This window comes from Suricata suricatta, chromosome 16 (assembly GCF_006229205.1).
Source record: "Suricata suricatta isolate VVHF042 chromosome 16, meerkat_22Aug2017_6uvM2_HiC, whole genome shotgun sequence".
NCBI lineage: Eukaryota > Metazoa > Chordata > Mammalia > Carnivora > Herpestidae > Suricata > Suricata suricatta.
This window is the reverse complement of record NC_043715.1, coordinates 4,894,666-4,915,098: the sequence shown is the minus strand read 5'-3', so window position 1 is coordinate 4,915,098 and position 20,433 is coordinate 4,894,666. Positions and strand designations below refer to the sequence as shown.

Genomic DNA, 20,433 nt, shown 5'->3' with positions numbered 1-20,433 from the left:
GTTAAGAAAATGTGGTTTCTAGGGATGGCTCCTCAGCTCTGACAGGGTAGAGTCAAAGGCAAGGTCAGATCTCACTCAGACTTTTACATAAGACCATTCAGTGGCTTCTTGTGGGCCTCAGGATTCAGAAAAATCCTGTGGACCAGGTCTGGCTCTCTCTTTCCAGCTTCTTCTGGGGCTTCTTTGAGCCCTAGATCCTTCTGGTCTTTGGCCATCCTCTGCCTCTGTGTCTTCTTCCATGCTGTTCCCCATACCTAGAACTTTTCCTCTTTCTTGTCCCTCCACACTGGATGAATTCTACTCAGTCTTCAGATCTTTGCTTCATTGCCATTTCTTCCAGAAAGTGATGGTCTCCTACTTAGTGGTCCAAGGGGTGAATATTCTGAAACATTTCTTTAAATTTTTTTTAATGTTTGTTTATTTTTGAGAGAGAGAGAGAGTGTGTTTGTGAGCAGGGAAGGGGCAGAGAGAGAGGGAAACAAAGAATCCGAAGCAGACGGCTCCAGGCTCTGAGCTGTCAGCACAGAGCCCAATGTGGAGTTTGAACTCACAAACCATGAGATCGTGACCTGAGCTGAAGTCAGATGCTCAACCAACTGAGCCACCCAGACATCCCTGAAAACTTTCCATAAATTCAGTTACTTCAGAAAGCCATGAGAACTCTAGAATGAAAAAGTCCAAACTGAGTGTGGCAGTAATATTGTTGTGATAGAGCAGATTTCCATGGTGAAGAGGAAGTACAAAAGTCCGTGGATGTCCTGCTCATTTGCTTATTAGACACAACTGTGGAGCAAATACTCTGAACCAGACACCGTGCTAAGCTCATTACCTAGATTGTCCTAATTCTTATAATAACCATCTATTTCTTTCATTTTTTTCCATTTAAAACTATTTTTAGGGGCACCTGGGTGGCTCAGTCAGTTAAGCATCTGGCTTCAGCTCAGGTCATGATCTCATGGTTCATGGGTTCGAGCCCCGCGTCAGGCTCTGTGCTGACTGTGTCTCCATCTCTCTCTGACCCTCCCCTGATCACACTCTATCTCTCTCTCTCAAAAATAAATAAAAAGCATTTAAAAATTTTTTTTAAAAAAGACCATTTTGAAAATGCCTTCTGGACACCTGCTATATGCCCGGCCTCGTGCTAGGGACACAGGGGACATGATAATAAACCAGGACAACGCAGTGCCTGCCCTTCTGAAGCAAGGAGCTTTGTGTGGCAGACACACGCTGATAGACAGATGGCGCTGAGTGAATGTATAGGCAGAAGTGGAGACACGGGGTCTCAGGATGCCTGGATGGAAGTGTCCAACTTCGATCCAAGTCATGATCTCACAATTCATTAGTTTAAGCCCCGTGTCGGGCTCTCTGCTGACAGTGCGGAGCCTGATTTGGATTCTCTGTCTCCCTCTCTCTCTGCCCTCCTCTGTTCATGCTCACTCTCTGTCTCTTTCTCTCTCAATAAGTAAATAGATATTTAAAAATAATTTTAAAAAAAGAAGCTGAGACAGGGGCTCTGGATACGGGCAAGCAGTAGGCAATCCTGCAGCAAAGAGACTGAGGATGTACGTGGTTCTTAAGCTGAGGGTAGATGGGGATCAGCAGAGGGGAGAGGAGGAACTGCTCGGTGAAGGGCCCTTACGTCAGCTTTTCCCTGCAGGTCCTGTTAGGGCCCGTGTAGCAGGAGCAGAGCCAGGAAGACAGTGAGGGCACCTGAGTCAGAGAACTCATCCAGAGCCAGACCTGCTGCCCCCTCCCAGGCCTCAAAAGCATCGGAGGCCTCGTCCTTTGGCAAGGGGAAGCAGATATTGAGTTAAAAGGGGAAGGGGAATGTTTTCAAAGATTTTCCTGGCTGCTAGACAGAGAACTTCTGGAATCGCCACTCAAATTACAAACCCTTGTGATGAAACCTTCTTTTCTCTATTGACTTCTTTGGGCAAAGCCATTTCTTCTCCACCCTAACCACACAGAGCAGCAGAAATAATTGTCATACTCATTACATTTGGGTATTTATTCCTTCCTTGGTGCTGATCTCTCAGTGGCTCTGATATTGGTCTTTCCATTGCAAGGTTTCTTGTTAGACTAACCATCTCCAAAGTCTCTGACAGATGACTTTCATCATTGGAGATGTTGTTTCTGATATCACTGGCAATCACTTCTAGACAAGTGTGTGGGGCCTGGGGACCCTAGGTAACAGTGGCTTGTACCCATCTGTCCCATTTGCACACCAGCAATGCGTGAAAGCCTGTGTGGCATAATTTACTAGAGAAGACTGGCTTCCTTCCACCCGTCATCTTCCCCTTCCGCCCATTCTCCCTTCACGCAATGCCTGCTGCCATGCCACGAGGTGATCCCTGCAGGACTAATGGGCAACTTCCACATCACCCCATTTCATTGCCATCTCTGTGCAGTAAACCCACAGCAGATGACGACACAGCTAACACTTGGCCTCCAGAATATTTGGGAAATAGATAGTTGGAAATGAAGCAAGTTCTCATCAGCATCTTGGCTCTCAAACCTCCTAAATTTGCTGCTGAAAGTTTGATGCTTGTTGATTGTTTCTTCCTTAAGTAGGCAAACTTCAGCCCCAGGAGGTAATAAAGCAAATTTTAAGTCTCGCCCCAGGTCCAGCAATGATGGCTGAACCGTACATTTGATTGCATATGAAATGCGAACGGAGAAGCACAGAACTCTCCTCCTGGCAACTTTCAGCACAATGAGATCCGCTGCAAGAATGGAATAAATTGGAGATTGATTTCTTCAGTTCCACTCATTTGCAGAAATTTGTAGACAATTAAGCTGTCCCCCTATGGGATAGGTACTTGATCCTTTTAGCCAAAGGCTGATTGAGATTTGCTCTCTGTCCTCTGCACAAGTAGAGTTGTGCACTTGTACACTTGAGTAACTAGGGCTAAGGAACTCCGTTCTGCGGACATGGACCTCCCTGTAAAGGTGGTCACCAGCTGTGGCCTGTGGAGACGAACAGCATCATCAGGCTTCGATTGGAGCAGGGGGCTCTGGAGTCACAGAGGCCGAGGTTCCCATGCCTCGCTTAAGAGCTAAGTGACTTTGGGTAAGTCTCATACCTTTGAGCCACCGGAAAAGAGGCATGGCGATTCTACCTGTGAGTCGTTGGGTGGGTTAAATGGGATACTGTTACAGTGTGCCTGTGCCTAGCACGGTGCCTGTCACACTCCTACTCCACAGATGTCAGTATTTGCTATAGCAGACTGGGTGAGTCCAGACAAGGTTGCCAAGTAAATCCTTGGATTAGAAAGATGGGAAAGAAACAGGCTCTATGATCTTGAGACCAGAGTTTGAAATGCAAGCTTCAAACTCTCCAAAGAAATAATCTTCAAGATTCTTTAACTGGACATGGTATTCAACCCCACACCATGGCATGAAACCAGTAGAAGCTCCCCACTGTCTAGGAAGTACATGTGACCTTCCCACCTTGATTTATAAGACTGTCCACAACATGGCCGGGTTGACTGACTGAGTCTAACCTGGCACTACCTTCTCTTAATTCGCTGCCTTGCCAGAGAGGATGCTTCCCGCTTCTGCAAGGCTTTGCCTTGTTGAAATATCTCCTCTGAGCAGACAATTTTGCCCAGAAGTTGTAAAAGTAGGAGGGAAGACAAAGGCAGAAGCTTGTGGCTTCTTTACTAAGTTGATTCTGTTTTTCTCTCTCATTTATTGCCTGATGCAAAGTCAGGAGCTGGGACGGAAGGGAAGGCAGCCGGGAGTGCCCCCATCGCTGCGGCCCCTGTGAAGGTCGGTTTGTGCAGATCCTCATGGCTAGACAGGTCCAAGCTGCCTTCTGGCCCTGTGCTCTATATAGAGGGAACTGGGTGGTTCCTCCCAAAGCTCACTGCTTTCTTGGGCTGGCCTTGGCTAGGTGTGGGAGGGGACAGTGACAACCAAAACCTGGAGTTGGGACCCAGCTATAGAGCGCCATCTGGGAAAACCTTTCTGTTCTCCTTCACTTCTGGGGCACCTTGACCTTGTAGTGTCGACTCCGGGCACCTTGCCTTGACAGACGTCATAGGTGGGTTCTGTGGGAGCAAAGCTTGTGACGGGCCCCCAGTGTGAGGAGGCACCCTCACCTGTGGGGGGTGGGGTGAGAGGAACGGGAGACTCAGCCATAGTGGGACCTGCAGGGACGCTGGGCGCCCACTGCACGTGGCCCACTTGGGGAGAGGGGAGCGGACCCCTTTTCAGTCACTCGGTGTCAGCTCCATCCTTTCCTCCTTCACCGTCCTCACACCATGGAGGCAATTCCACAAAAATGCTGTGGAAAATGTTGTGGCTCCCTTTTCTGAAACGTCCCAAGGAGGCATATGTGTGCAGACAGAAAGTAGATTCGTGGTAGCTTATGGCCAGCTCAGGATGATGGAAATGTTCTAAAATTAGGTGGTGAGGATGACCGCCCACCTCCGCAGACCTCCTGAAAAGCGCTGCACTACACTCTTCAAAGCAGGGGAATTTGATGGTACTTAAATTCTACCTCGAATACACCTTAAAGATGCTGCGGGAAGTAAGGGCAGAGGGACACCAGCTCTGCCTTTCTCCACATCTCTCAGACCAGCCTTTTTGGAGGGACCCCGGTGCCCTGTGAAGGCAGGGCTGGGAAGAGGAAGAAACCTCACAGAACACCCTCGCATTTCCCTCTGTGAGTCTGTTCTCTACGTAACGTGTGGGGTCCTGTCACGTCTCAGCTCAGACCGCCCCCCAAGACTCACGTCTCATGCCAACATCGGAATTCTTTCTACCGGGTCCCTGGTTGGTCTCCCCCCAGTCCCCAGGGTGGCTTCCCCGCAGCTCAACAAGCCCGGTTTGCCCCCTCAGCCTGGCTCTCCCTCCTCCCAGTGCCCACATGCCTCCCTCCTCCTCCATCCTTTGTTGCCACTTCCAGGTGGGCCTTCCCTCTGGACGTCTGAAACGTCAGCATCCACCGCCCTGCACATCCTCACTATCCCCCCTCCCCCACTTTGTGCTCCTGGGCCATCGTTCTGTTTGTCTGTTTGTCTTCCTGCTCTAGAGTGTGAGCTCCATGGGTCAGAGGCTTGTCGCTTGTGCACTGAAAGTTCCCAGATGATTAGAATTACTCCTGGCAGAGAGGAAGGGCACCACAGAGGGTTTTTGAAGAAATGAATGAGTGAATGAGTGAATGACTAATCCACTCTTCCTGCCCTTGCCACAGCCTTCATTTCCTTCTTCCTTCTTCCTGCTCTGCCCCCCCACCCCTCCCCTGCCCACCGCTGCAGGGTCTCCCCCGTGTTTCCAGCATGCTCTTTTTACTGTGTGATGTGACACCCCCCAGGAGTGTGAAACTCGCTTCCAACACACCGCCAGTTTCTCCTGAGACCGAGAAGAAGGGAGGAAAGCAAACGGGGTTGTAAACCCAAACACCCCACAACAGGGAGACGAGGGCTCCAGGGAGCCCGCGGGAGAGGAGAGCCGTTCTCGGAAGGGACCGCATTTCTCCTGTAATAACGTGCTGCGCGAGCGAGTGTCCCCAAGGACGCAGGTCTGCCCCTCCGACTTAAGTCAGACTGGAGGAGGCCGCTGCCGGCCTCCTACGATTTGAGGCTCCGAGATGCTGAGGATCATCATCCAGCGAGAGCAGGGTCGTAGGGAGGGTCCACGAGAGGCGCACGCCCGTGCGTGTGTCCCTGTGGCTGAGGAAGCCATTTGGTTTGAAGTAGGAAGGTGTATTGTGTGTGTTGTGTGTGTCCTTGGGTTTAGGCTTGTCATGTGTGGCTGTTGCATGTTTATCCATGAGCGTGTGTGTGTATGTACATGTGTGTGTGTGTGTGTTGGTGTTTGGTGAAAATTTTCATGTACGTGTGCCTGCGTCTGGTGAATCTGGAGACCTCGAGGTGTTTGCAGGTCTGTGTGTGTCTGTGTTAAGGTCTGGCCTGAGGCCACCGTCGGCTGAATTACTCACTCATAAAAGGGACTGAGTGGCTTGTCTTCATTTCCTCACATCCCTGTCCTGGTATTAATAAGACTCATCCTTCACTTTTGTGCTGTTCTTTGCAGAGCACAGACCGCATCCACACACAATCTCTCATTCCATTCTGATAATCAAGAGCGCAGGCAGACTACCTTCTTCACAGATGAGAAATTCCCCTGCAGCCTCTCTCTGCCCTCAAGGAAAGCAGTCTCCGCCCTCCTTTCCCCGGGCTCATGGCTGCCGACCCACTCCCTCCCCGCCTCGATGGGGGGGGGGGGGCATCTGCCGCCATCACTTGGCCTCTTGCTCATTCCACGCTGACTTCCTTCCGCTAGCCCTTTCCTCTGCGTGCCCAGTGCACTTCGCGGTCTCCCCTTGAACTGACAGACTTCTTCCCAAGTCTCTATCTTCCTTTCTCACTGATGCCCTCACTTCTCGTTGATTCCTGACCTTCTACCCTAACACACTGTTCAGCTGCTCTTCCTAAAACCAATACCCGCTCATTGTCAAGCCCAACAGCCTCCTTATGGTCTTCAACTTGTTGGAGAGGGTGTCTGTCATTGGGTGACAGACATGGCCATGTACCCCCTCCTTTCTGACATTCTCATATCTTGATCCTTCTGGTTTTCCCCTCTTTGTCACCTTATCCTTCTGTGGCTTTTGCTGGCCTTCTCAGGAACCCATTGGATGGTTGGCTTCCTTTTCTCTCTGGACTAATGAGGGTGATGTCAGCTTTTCCATCCCATCCAGCTACTCTTGTCTGTAGATGGTTGTGATATCTCTCTTCCTCATTCATTGCTCCCTCCCAGATACAACTCTGATACACTCTCTAGAAATCTCTGTGGGCTATCCAACAGCCCCTCACGTCTAACTCTCCGCAGCATGCAACCCCGTGCCCAGAACTGCTGTTTTTCTTTTTTGGATTTTTGCTCCTTGCCCACTGTCTTGGTAATGGCAACATCAGAAATGGTGAAATCCTCAAACAACCTCTCCTTGGCCCTGATGCTCATTCTTCCCCACACCCTGTCCTTTCTCCTTCGATAAACAGCTCTTAGGTTGCTCACTTTTTTTTATCCTCACTGTTCCTGTTTTCTTACCTTAAGGTTACAACCATGGCCTGGTGCGTTCAAAGGTCTTCACTCACTGGATTGACAGATACAAACACAGACACAGGCATAAACATTATTACACAACACACTTGTCTAGATAGGTGTGAACAGTTGTCAGTCCCATCAGCTGTCTGGCTCCTACATGGTCCCTGTCACACAGAAACACATGGCTTCGAAGCATCCCAACAAACCGTTTAGCACAGACCTGATCAGAGTTAGACATTGAATCAAGTATAGAAGTAGACATTTGTCAACAGACACAGTTAGATGTACACACAAATCACAGACAAAGACAGGAGCTACTGACATAAAAGCATGGTCATGGATAAATGGGTATTGGGTCTCTGCCACTATAAGGCAAGAAGTTGGGAGATAGTAGATGTCCTGGCCCCAGTAATTCCTTACCATGGCCGCCATGGAGGGCTCTGACGTGCCTGGAGACAGCGCTAAAGTCAGTTATTCCCACCTGCTACCCGGTGCCCTTCTACCTGCACTTGGCCGTCCTGAGCTCAGAGCTTCCTCCTCCTTTTCTTAGGTACTTTATTTCATTTTTTTAAAAATAGTTTATTGTCAAATTGGTTTCCATACAACACCCAGTGCTCTTCCCCACAAGTGCCCTCCTCCATCACCACCACAGATTTTCCCCCCTCCCCCTTACCCTTCAACCCTCAGTTCATTTTCAGCATTCAATAGTCTCTCAAGTTTTGCGTCCCTCTCTCTCCCCAACTCTCTTTCCCCCTTCCCCTCACCCTGGTCCTCCATTAGGTTTCTCCTGTCCTCCTGTTAGACCTATGCGTGCAAACATATGGTATCTGTCCTTCTCTGTCTTAGGCACTTTAGACCCAAGGGCTAATGCAGCCATGCTTGCAGCTAACTCTGGGCTGGTGAGAGCTGGGGAAATGGACTGGCCACTGCAGGCTTGGCTTGCTAGTAAGAAGCTGAGTGGACACCCGATGTGGGAATGGGGACTCAGCGGCCTGACCTCCTAGGTACCCATGAGAACAAAAAGATCACCCATTCACAGACCTGCAGTCCCAAATAAGCCCCTTTTTATAGGCAATGGGAGGTTTAGACACATTTACACATAATTCATGTGATGGACTACCTTTGCTGTGTCACAGAGCCAAGTCCCCTGTCCTTTATATTTGCATAGGACTTTAAATCTTTTCAGAGTGCTTTCTGAGACATTCGCTCATCTGAACCTCAAGGTTCTTTTTACTGTAAATGAGATTCATGTGTTGTGCATATTTTACATGTTTTCTATTCTTTTGCTGTTCCTAGTGAACCAAGAGAATCTTCACAGATGTTATATGTCAGTGTTCTAGGAATATAATCCACTGTGTTTTTCATTGTCGTATCATTGTCTATGCTGTTTTCTTTTTCTCTATGCGGTCTTTTGCTTGGTTAGGCGGAGTTATTTTGTTGGTGGTAGTTGTGTGGGTGGGTGGATTTGTTGTTTTAATCCCTCATACTTTTTCTCCATTACATATTCACACTCCAGTTTTCTATCTTTACCTGAATATTGATTATTTGGTCTTCCTAGAGACCAGTTTTACTTGCACCCATGCTTGAGATTTTAAGTATTATTCTTCCATCTTTATGTAAGAATAGAAGATGCTCAATATGGCATTCTATGTTTCTCTACACATTTTATTCTAGATATTCTCCCTACTGGTTAGGTGAATTGAACAAGTCCCACAGCCTCTATGAACTTGATATTCTTCATTGGTTGAGGAAGACCAAGATTTACTAGAGATATTAATTGCAAATATTAGCGTGAACACATGTAAAGTGCCCAGCACATTGTGCAACACACACTTAAGAGAGTGTGCATTGTAGTCTGTGGTGGTGATTGTAGAAGCAGTCGACGTGGTAATAGTGGTCAGAATGTGGTCTTTGCACCTCCATTACTGGTACCCTTCTAAGGTAGTTGAACATCTAAGTTGTTTGCCATGTTTACCCTTTGCAAATAATGTCCCTCTCAACACTTTCTTGCACACAATTTTATTCTCTTTTTGAATCTAGCATTTGAATGCATTCCTTGAAGTAACATCACTGAGTGAAGGGGTATGTACAGTTTTAAGATTCCTAATAAAAAAGTATTGCCCAATTGTGTTCCAAAGAGAACCATTAGATTACAGTCCCACCAAAATCTAGAGAAAGATCATAGAAGCTTTCTTAGCCTTAGTTGATCTTGTTTTCGGTCTGACACTTCTTATGTAGATTTTTCTTTAAAACCACACACACACACACATACAAATATACACATGTTTTTGTGGGGTGTGGATTAATGATGGTATTTAAATGTCATTTGCCACATTTTGGTAAGGAGTCTGTCATCCAAAATTTGAGATGATTTGGATGACACATGACTTAACTTCAGTTAGCACCAGCCTTGAGTGAGATTGGTTTATGTGCTGAAGATGATGTTCGACCTTTAGTCCTCTGATCAGTTCAAGGGGAAAGTCTCAGTTTGGTGCTAACAACCATTTAATGCCCCACGACCTCTTGCTTATCTCCCTTTTAGAAAGAGGAACTTATTCCCCCCTACCCCTGAATTTCCAGCTCAAGCCGAATACCCTCATTTTGTCTCCAGTATGTTTATGTTTATGTTTTTCCTATTTATGAAAAGCAATACCAGGGTTTTATTTAAAATCATGATACAACATTTCCTTGTTTGCACACATGTATGTCATTGAATAGTTAAATTACAGAGAGGGGGGAAATCCTGACAGTGTTTGGGGACATCGCGCATGGTGTTGCGTTCCAACAGTTGGCCCATGAATGAAAGATCCCTTGACAAAACATGGACTAGGAGTCTTTATGAGGTCTGGGAGAGTGTGGGGCTTAGTGATAGCCCCTTTATCCCTGTGCATTTGTGAGCGTAAGCACCTTGCAGTCGGCCATGAGGAGAACCACTTTTATAGCCAGTGGGTTCTGGGTTCGTGACCAGGTGAGTAATCTCCTCAGTTGGCAGATTAAGAACAGGAATATCCAATCACCGAAGGATGTATAAATCAAAACTGACATTGTGAATAGAATGATTCAGAAGATGGGATTAAAGAGCTTAATGATAGTCATTGTGAATCACGATGTCAGCTTTAGTATGATTCTAACGATGTACTTGCTAACGCTAATGAGGTTTGATAGAATAACATTAACAATGTCCAAACAGCCTTATGCTTTCACAACAAAGGAACTGTATCTCAGGGCAGGCTGATACATCCTCTCCGTGGGGCTTTTTAGTCGATTGATTTTGAGTTTTTTTTTTTTCTTTCAGGATATATTTAAATTTGCAAGAACTTCTCCTGTCCCAAGACAAAAGAGGTCCATTGTGGTATCTCCCATTTTAATTCCAGAGAATCAGAGACAACCCTTCCCAAGAGATGTTGGCAAGGTAAGTCAGACCAAAGACAAATGACATGACAAAGGCGTGTTTTACTGAAGAGGAGAGCATACAAAAGGCAAGCTGACTGTGACTGTGACTTGGTGGCCTCCTGAAGCCCGCCTCTATTCCTCTGTGGTGAGAAACCAGATGGTTTTGCTGATGAGAGAATGACAAAAGCCATAAACAAACAAACAAAAAGGAATTTCCAAAAATAATAATAACACCTCCGAATATCATGCTTTGTAGAGCTATGCGTCATTTGAACATGCTCAAGTTGTGTCAGGAAAATGTCACTTGTTAAGAAATAGACTCATTGCTTTCAAGATGATGTCCAGGCACCCAGCCAGATACTCTACTCTACTCTACTCTACTCTACTCTACTCTACTCTACTAGTGTAGCAGTATGATGATATGTGGCCCCTTAATTTAGATCCTAATTTTCAAATGTGTAAGTCCAGTAGCACCTGGGTCAGAACCAAGATCACATAAGATCAAAAGAACTAAATCATACTAACTAGACCCAGAAAACACTGTCACATGAATCAGGGCAATAATCTTTCCAGGAAGAAATATTCGCTGTTAAATGGGCAGAAATACTGATGCTGTTTGATCAACACATTCTCTCCCCGTAGGAAAGTCAACATCAAAAATCAAATGTAAACCAGTTAGTCCTTTTTGGTCATCCTGGAATTTGAACAGTGGCGATTAGTTCAGTGAATGACCTTAATGGCTGGGTGCTATTGAACTATTTACTCATTCATTACATAAATAAGGAGCACTTGTCATATGCCAGACTTCAAGACCGGGACTGGGTGAATATTGGTGTGAACAGCGCAGAAGCCCTGTGTTGTGAGAGAGCTTGTATTACAGTGAGGGGGATGTGTTTCGATGAAATAAACAAACAAGAAAATCGCAGAGGATGAGAGATTTCTGTGAAGAGCAGAAACAGCTGTTCAGAAAGAGAGTAAATGGCAAGACCAGGGAGCAGAGGAACGGAATGTTCACATGCATGCCCAGGGCTGGTCTGAGGCCCTGGTGTTTGAATGGAGACTGGAGAGGCGAGGAAAGGTCTGGGGAAGCTGCACTCTTAGCAGAGCGTCCTGCATGTTCAAAAGTCTGGAGGTGGGAAGGAATGAGGGATATTTGAGATGCCAAATGTCTGGAGGGCTGCAGTGTGCACAGGAAGAGGGTGGGAAGAGCTGAAGTCACAGGGACTTCAGACACCATGGCAAGTGGGGATTTCATTGTATATAGAGCAAGAGACCACTGGGAGTTCCCCCAGGATGTGTGTGTGTGTCTGTGTGTGCACGTGTACGCACTGAAAGACCCTCTGACTGCCTCGTAAGGAATGATTTGTGGGAGCAGAGTGGTTTGGAGGAGTGGACACAGAAAAATCTGCCACGAGGGGTGTTATATGGTGACCCGACCAGAAGTGAGGTAATTTGGACCATTCAAAATCTATTTCTGTTGGAAATTAGAGGCATCAATTATCCAGTGTCCTGGTAATCACGGAATTTGGGATTTTAAGCTACCACTGTGCCAAGGATGCCTTTCCTTAAGTACAACTTTGCCGGGGGTCCAGGACATGAGACAAAGGGAAGCAGAGCTGTCCCGAGTGGACGTTGGTGAGTTATGAGCCCGGCCCATTGGATGGCCTCCACTGCTGCAGTGGCCCTTATGTCAGTGTCCCTGAAGCCAAGGGTGGCACCCACCAAGGACCAGATTCCTCAAGGCTGCAAGGCTCTGCCCCCAAATCATTTCAGAGACACAAGTTGTATCCTTGCTCTTTAGACTTTTATGTAAGGCTGGTGTTCTCAACCCTCACTGTGCGCCAGCGTCGCCTGGAGAAGTTACATGACAGATGCCAGGCTCTACCTTCCAAGATCAATTCAGTTGGTCAGGAAGTGAGGACCAAGCAGCAGCAATTTTCCTTTAAATCCCAGGTGAGTCTGATGTGCAACCAGGGTTGAGAACCACTGACCTACCCCAGTCCTACTTGAATAGTGACGGGCCGGCAGCCTCAGCACCGCCTGGTTGGGAGTACTGCAAAAGCTTTTTGTTTCTCCAAGCTTTTCATACCTTTAAAGGAACTTTTTCCCTCTTTGTGCATGTTTGCTTTTATTCATCCACCTTATCCTTTTCTTTGTATCTTATGCTTTGCCTTCATCAGCCCCACCAGGAGCTAACAAGGGATGCTCTGCTGAGCTCTGAGAGAGTATAGAGGCGCCTTCAGGGAGTCTTGGGGAGGTGGGGAGAAGAGAGACCTAGCCTCCTCGCCCACCCAAACCCTCTGAGTCAGGCAGCTCTAATTTTATAAATATCGCACCTTAGACTTCAGCGTAGTGTGCCATTTGAAGAAGAGACTGTGGTTATGAACGTGTAAGGACACTTGCCTCCCTCTGGCTTCCCCCAGAAGCTGACCCTGAAACAAGAATTCAAATGCAGCTAGTTTATGTAGGAGGTGAAAAGAATACTGGTAAGGGGGTGAGGAAGTGATCCTGGGAAGGGAACCCGCCAGCCGACAGGCCTGTTTATCAAGACAGCTGGCACTGTTGGTGACTGCATCGTAATGATCCCAAGGGGAAGTGCTTGGGAATGGTGGAAAGCACGTTCCACGGGGGAGAAAACCGGGGTATTGATAGACCAACCCCTCCACCTTTGGTTGAGGGTCTTTCCCAAAGGCATGAAGTCTCCAGCACATCCAGCCTTCCCTGGGTTCTGGGCACCAGCACAACAGCTTTCTGGGGCCTGCGGGAGACAGCTGGAAGCCTGCGGGTGTGCCCTGAAAAGGCGAGGTCCACGGGAGGGGAAGGGGCACTGACTGATTCTGTCCCGTCACCACACTTAATATGAATACGTTTGTTTGCAAGCCAGGTTTGCCCTGGCCTGTCTGCTCCCACCTCGTTTTCTGAACTTTCTTGTCTCATGGGGAGGACTGTGCGTGCTTCTCTCCATGAATACCGGCTCGCCGCACCCCAGGTGGGCAGATCTGAAATTCAACCTGGTTCATGTCACTAAGCACACATTGTGCATCTGCATTTACCTGGCGCGCACTAGGGGCTGAGGATTTAAGGACAAAAGGCACTAGACAGGGCTCTTAATCTCCTAGGATCATAGATGAGTAGAAAAAATTATCACAAATACATTACTTGTCTAATGTTGTAAACTGTAAGCACCTTTCATCTCTTACATTAAATTCTCATACAAGGGACCCCATGAGGATCACCCTCCAGTGTGCAGGGTAAGGGTAAGGGAACTCAGAGGGGGAATGTCACCTCCCCAAGTCACACAGTCGGTTAGTAGCAGAAATAAATCCCAAGCCAGCTCTTTGAGATTTCAGACTGTGCCCTTAACCCGTGTGCTCAGCACCCTGCCAAGGGCAGTCTGAGATTTCTCTTACATGGGATGAAATATCTTTGCTGACACTTACTCTCTTTAAGACAACATTAAAAGTAAATTTGATTATTTGAATTTGAAGTATACCCCCCAAAAATAGGATGGATAGAGGACCGGGTAATTGGATAGATCTATAATAAAACAAATTTAGTAAAATGTTAGTGGTTGAGTCTGGGTGGTGGGCATAAGGTCAATCACTGAAAACTTCTTTCAATGTTTCCTCTGTTTAGAAACATTTACAATACAATTTGGAAAAAAATTAAGCCTAACTAAATACAACATTATCATAAAACACCCAAGAATTGACGTGCTGGCACAAAATTACTTTTTGGTTTGTCTTGCACTTCAAGAGGATGAATGGAGAGACTTAGTATCTTTTTCTTTATATTTTTTGTCCTATTTTATCACAATCTAAATGCCTTTAAAGAAAGGAGACATATACTTCAGGGTAAAGACATCAAAAGCAGGGTGTAGCGAATCTCCTCTCTGGGGTGGATTTTTCTGAGTTCAGGCTGTGCCGTGTAGAATTGTGTATTGACAGAAAGGCTCTGCAGGTGGCCCTGGGGGTTAGACCAAGTTTTGACTGATGCATAATTTATTTATCTGCCAAATAATTAATTCGTTGGTAAGTGGCTAACTTACTGGGATTTGGAGGCTGCTTTTCCATCATCTCCCTAGTGTTTCTGAAAAATGGGTTAAATACCCACTTGCAAACATACTCCCTCAAACCTATGATTTCCCTCCCCTTTTTGAATTCTAGACGGCAGTGGAGATCCGGGAGCATGCGCCCTAAAAAGAAATGTGTGGTTCCCAGCATGTGCTTTACCCCTTCCCCTTCAAAGTGTGACTATTTCAAAATTTGAGCCATAAATAATTTCTTAGTTTTACCAACTTTCACTGATAAATATTTGATTTCCTCTTTAGAGATTTTTGAGTTCTTGGGTCTGATTGATTGAGAGCAGGGGACTTAAATCTGTGGGGCAGCAAGGAGGTCTTTGGGAGACGCGTTTTTATTCTGTTTTATATTAAGTTTGAAAGACAAGTCATTTATGAAATGCTTATTGGATATTCTACTTTCATCACAAACCCTTTTCATCAAAACCAATGAAAGTACATTTTACTGAAAATACTTTTTTTATATCCCCTATAAATTGGTAGAATGGGCCTTTAGAAGGACATCTTTAACCCAGGATGGGAGAAATATGTAATTGGACCGTGTGCTTTTCGTAAAAGGAATCAACATAGATCATTAGACTAAATCATGAAAACCACTGAACCAGGACTCTGCTTTGATTGTGTCATGAATGCAAGTCATCCATAAGGGTAATTGATGGCAGCTCCTAAATATTCCTCCAAGTCGTGGGCATACTGTTTAGTAGGGATCTCCCCACATCCAAGTTCTCTGTCCCTTCCATGTATGCCCAGCTAGGCAAACAGGTGCCAAGGAATCTGGTGTCTTAGAACTGAATTTGTTTTACTCCACATAATAGCCATTTGCATCACTTTGAGAACCCATGGGTGCTAAGATGTGTCCTCAGAAGCTGGGCCAGAAATCTGGTACCAGATTCTCAGTGCTCCTCCATCTCACCCTCCTTCTAGAACATGGACTTAGCCCCATTCTGTTGCCTGACTACTTCTGTGTAATCACTATCAGGCCTCCACCCCTTTTCACAATCACTGCTGCACATTTTTTATTCAAGTCTGACTACATGCCTCTTCTCAGAAATTCACAGGTCTTTAATTTCTCCTTTTAAAATTTTTTTATAAGTTTATTTATCTTGAGAGAGTAAGCGGGGTGCCAGGGGCCCAGAGAGAGAGGGAGAGAAAGAATCCCAATCAGCTCCGTGCTATGAGTGAAGTTCCCTACACAGGGCTCAAACTCACTCACTGTGAGATCATGACCTGAGCCAAAATCCAACCTGACTGAGCCACACGGGCACCCCCTAATTGTTTCTTTTAAAAAGAACTAGGAGTTTTACTCAATAACTAAAATTTACCACTGGCTAGTGTATAGAAGAGAAATTTGGGGATGTCTGGGGAGCTCAGTAGGTTAAGCGTCCAACTTTGGCTCAGGTGACGATCTCATGGTTCATGGGCTCGAGCCCCACATCAGGCTCTGTGCTGACAGCTTGGAACCTGGAGCCTGCTTCAGATTCTATGTCTCTCTCTCTCTTTCTCTGCTCCTCCCCTGCTCATGCTCATGCTTGCTTGTTCTCTCTCTCTCTCTCAAAAATAAATAAATATGAAAAAAAAGGGAAATTTGAATATAAAGACCTAAGATGTCTAGAAGCTCGATAATCAAAAACTCTTGCAGAGATGAAGAGCAAAATTTATGCCTACATGCGGCAAGCCCACTCACACATATGCCTTTCATATTTCCATGACTTAGAACCCTTTCCTCTTCCTGGGACATACCCCCTTCATCCTCACTCTGTGGGGGCTGATGTGTTTACATCCAAGTCTTTGCTGTCCAGTGGGACATTTACGTCCTTGCAGAAAGTTGTGTCCACACTGCCCAGTATGGTGACCTCTAACCAACTACATGTGACTGTTGAACACATGATGTGTGGCCAGTGCAACTGAGGAAGTGGATTTTTAAATTTTATCTAATTTTAACTAATTTAATTCAAACTTAAAAACTACTATTTGATTCAGTTATCGGCTTGTGAAATCTCCCTTTTCAACTATAAATTTTAATATAGTTCCAATACTTTTCATGAAAATATAGTATCTAAATTGATATGTAAGTATAATATAAACACAGGATTTCAAAAGCCTATTACCCCGCCACACAAAGAATGGAAAATATCTCATAAAGAATCCTTATATCCCTGTCATATTGAAATCAAAACATTTTGAATATCTTGGTATGATTAAAATTAATCTCATTTGTTTCTTTTTACTTGGTTTTTATTATGTGGCTACCAGAAATTTAAAATTGTTTGTATGACACGCATTATATTTCTATTGGTCACTGCTGGGCTCATGCCTATTTCTGATACAGTCTCTTCCTTGGGATTTTCGTTTGACCTCCTTTACACATTGTTTATACCTCTTTGCTTTCACAAAACACATTTGGAAGAGTGATATGGTTTCTTTTGTATTTTTCTTATCTTTCCATTAACTATAATTCATTGAGTGTAGTGATACAGCCACTGCCTAACACAGTACGAACTCAAATATTCTTTGACTTGAATTCTAGTTAGGTCTATGCCTGGTTGGATGAGGTATCCACTGGTTAAAATGATCACAGCCTGGTTTGTTGTTAGAATGGAATTAATATACCGTTATATGATCAGTCTGGATATTTCTAGCAAATTTTAATTTTCCACAATGGCAGTGAGGATACCAGATAAATTGGTTGGTAGTCAACCATTATGTCTGGTCAAATCGGTATCTTCAGCAGATTGTGATAGATTTGACGTCAGTGGGTTGTGTGTGTGTAGGGGGCAGATATGCGGGGGTAGGGGAGGGAGAGTGAGAGAGAGGGAGAAGGAGAAGGAAAAGACAGTGCCTGTATTTCCATATTTGCTCGGACGTATGGTCTTTTAAACCCACTTAAATAAAGAATCTCAAAACTTGAACTTTATTCACAACTGAACAAAGGTAATTTTAACTTATTTCAACTAAGTCTCATAAAAACATATATTCACCGTTAGCAAGTGTTGCCCTCTTTCTGCAAAGTTTAATTAATGATAAAACATAATTGAGGTATTTTGGTTGTTTGCCAAATACATATATATGCAAAAATGCCCTCTGTGATATACATCCAGCAAATAAAGGCATCCGAGCCTATGGAGGAAGCAATATTTTTAGTCCTGAGTTTATCACCCCTTCAGTTCTCAATGTGAAAGATTCCCAGGGCTTTATTGTTATGTACATTGGTCTCAGACTGAATTTATATTTAATTATTTGTGAACATTCAAAGGTCTGGCATTTCAGCCTGAATTAGCACCCCGGAGGCAGGAGCGTGGAGGAATTTTCAAATCCAACTAGAATCTTCAACATCTCATGAATGTCAGGATCTAAGCCAAACATGGCTGCCCTGTTGTCCTGTTTAGTTCTTACAACAACCCCACAAAGTACTACACCCATTTCCCAGATGGGGAAGATGAAATCAGAGAAAGGAAGCAACTTGCCCAAGGTTACTCATTTCAAAGAGGGGTAGCGCTAATACCAGAACCAAGGAGTCTTGGGTGCCCGTCAATGATCTCTGTACCATACTGTGTGAATGCGGAGTCCCCATGGGTCACTGCTCTTTGCATGGTACACCCACGTGAATTGCCATCTGACTCTCACACATGCGCTCAGAGACCAGGGTTCTGTCCCTGCTCTACTGAGGAATCGAGGCTAGTGCATCACGCAAGACCGTTTCCTTATGGTACAAACCCTGTTGTCATGCAAGCAGAGTCCCTTAGCGTAACCACCTGCCATGCACCAGAAGTCCGGATGGATTTCAGAACAGCACACGGTGTGGGTTTGAGGATTAGGCTTTACTGGAGAAAGAGAACGCGTTGAAGCCAGGGGTCAGCCAAAGGTGAGAATCACGCCTCCCCTTTCCCCACCATCCCCCAGAGAGCTATGCCAAGGCCTGGGCGGAGAGCTGAATGTTGTCTAGGTTTGCCAGATGAGGCCCCCTCGGACATGGCCCTCCCTTCTTAGGCTACCTTGACTACACCCTTGTCAGTGGACAAGTTCCCGGGGTCTCGCAGCCTGCGCACAGGTACCCAGATTTACAGGACTTGTCTATGATCCCAGGTGTTCAAAGCCAGACGCCTTGGACAGTGATATGCTGGCTCACTGGCTCCTGGAAGTGAGGAAAGCCCTAATCAGTAATGTTTGCCACTTCCTTGGGTGTAAGTATTCCCACGGTGACCAATTTAAAGCTACCGACGTTCAAACTTCTTAACTAGTTAACATCTGACTTTCACCAAGAAGTAGGAGCAGGCTCCAGCTTACCACTGACCTTGGGACCTATGGACTGTGACACCTGATGGGTCAGCGGATGCCCAGGTCCCATGGGGTGTATACTCGAGTGGAACCTTCAGCTTGGAGAAGTGGCTTCCCCATCTTCCCATTCCGCCCTGACGACAGCTGGATTCTTGTCCAGGGTGAGTGAGCACGAGGGGTCGTTCTGGATCATTCCGCCCCTTGCAACCCAGGAAGAACCTTGTCTAAAGCCACACTGCCAGTGCAAAGGAGAAGCAGGCCTTGAACCTGCACCCCACCCCCCCGCCTCTCTTCCTCTGCACAAAAATCCCAAGTCAGTCTCCTGAAGCTGACAAATTCTGTGACAGTTGTCCCAACTCTACCTGGAAAATGAGGAAGGGAGAGATAACATCCTCTGTGAAGTATGGAGAAACGAGGTTAACCTCACAAACGGTTATTTGATGTGCGTGCTTGCGCACTGAGCCAAGGCCGGAGGTCACCTCTCGGTTTAACAAATAAGACCACATGTTGACAAGCGGAAAACTGCTCTCTGCACCCGGTGAGGGAAGCACCGTCTGGCTTCAGAGTACACATTATTTTTTGTTGGTATGTCTGCTGACAACCCTGTTCAAAGGAACCACAAGGAACAAAAGTGAAAGCAGAAAAGGCTAAGTTTGGGGTAATTAAGAGACATCACTGCTCCTTTTTCTCAGTGCAGAGGTCACAGCCGACTCCATGGATAAGGGCTGCGAGGGAGCAGGGCCCGAGGCGCTGCGGGGGATGGACGGGCCCTTTTGTGGTCCGACTTGCAGTCCCAGGTTTGAAGAGGATTGAGGCAAAGCTGGACAGAGACAGAAACGGGCCAATACACCATTTTCTGAAAAGGGGGCGGGGATGAACGGAGAACTCACCATTATTTCCTTTTCTAGCGCAGAGCTTGCCATGACTTCCCAATGGGATCCTAGGAGAGAGATTCCAGTGTGGGGCTGGACCTGCCTCCGGGAGCAGGATTGGGGAAGATCTTAAACACCAGTACCCTTTGGTGCAAGTTTAAACGGTCCATCTACGGGAGTTTCGTTCGTGTTTCCTGTTGTGTTGGTGTTGGGATCAGGAGATGAAGAGCAGCCCCAGCTGAAGCCTGTGGGGCAGGCAGATACTCTTCCTAGGCTGGAAAATTGAGCCTCATCCACTCATTAATTCATTCATTTGGAAATATTTATTGAGCAACTATTATGTGCCAGGCACTGTGCCGGCTGCTGTCCATGGATTCCCCCCTCAAGGAACACACAACTGGAGGAGACCCAGAGCTATAAACAGGCAGATGACCCCGGGACAGGGCGCAGTGGGAGTGTGGAGAACCTGAGAAGGCAGAGGACATGGTTCCCAAGAAAACTCTAGAATGCCACGTAGCCGCAGGCAAGGCAAAGTTGGGCTGGAAAGGGTTCTCCAGGCAGTGGCAGGAGCCTGATGCATTGGGTGCCTGGAAAGCCAAGACTCATGGCGGGTACTGGGTTGCGAGGAGGGCCCCTCACAAATACCTTCAGAGGAAGAATCAGGGACCTGATGATGAAGAACCGGAAACACGACCCCAGAGACTTCACGCCCTATTCCGCAGGCGTCACTTATAATCGAGGAGTGACGTGACCAGATTGGCC

At 46.3% G+C, this 20,433-nt stretch overlaps 1 protein-coding gene across 2 annotated transcripts in view; it reads left to right on the top strand.

The window, feature by feature from the left end:
• CDH13 (cadherin 13) overlaps positions 1–20,433 on the top strand; it is a 1,008,030-nt gene that overhangs the window by 434,548 nt on the left and 553,049 nt on the right. For both annotated transcript variants that reach the window (XM_029925178.1, XM_029925181.1), the window contains exon 4: positions 10,346–10,462. In XM_029925178.1, coding sequence (XP_029781038.1) covers positions 10,346–10,462 — 117 coding nt within the window. The remainder of the gene's footprint in view (positions 1–10,345; positions 10,463–20,433) is intronic.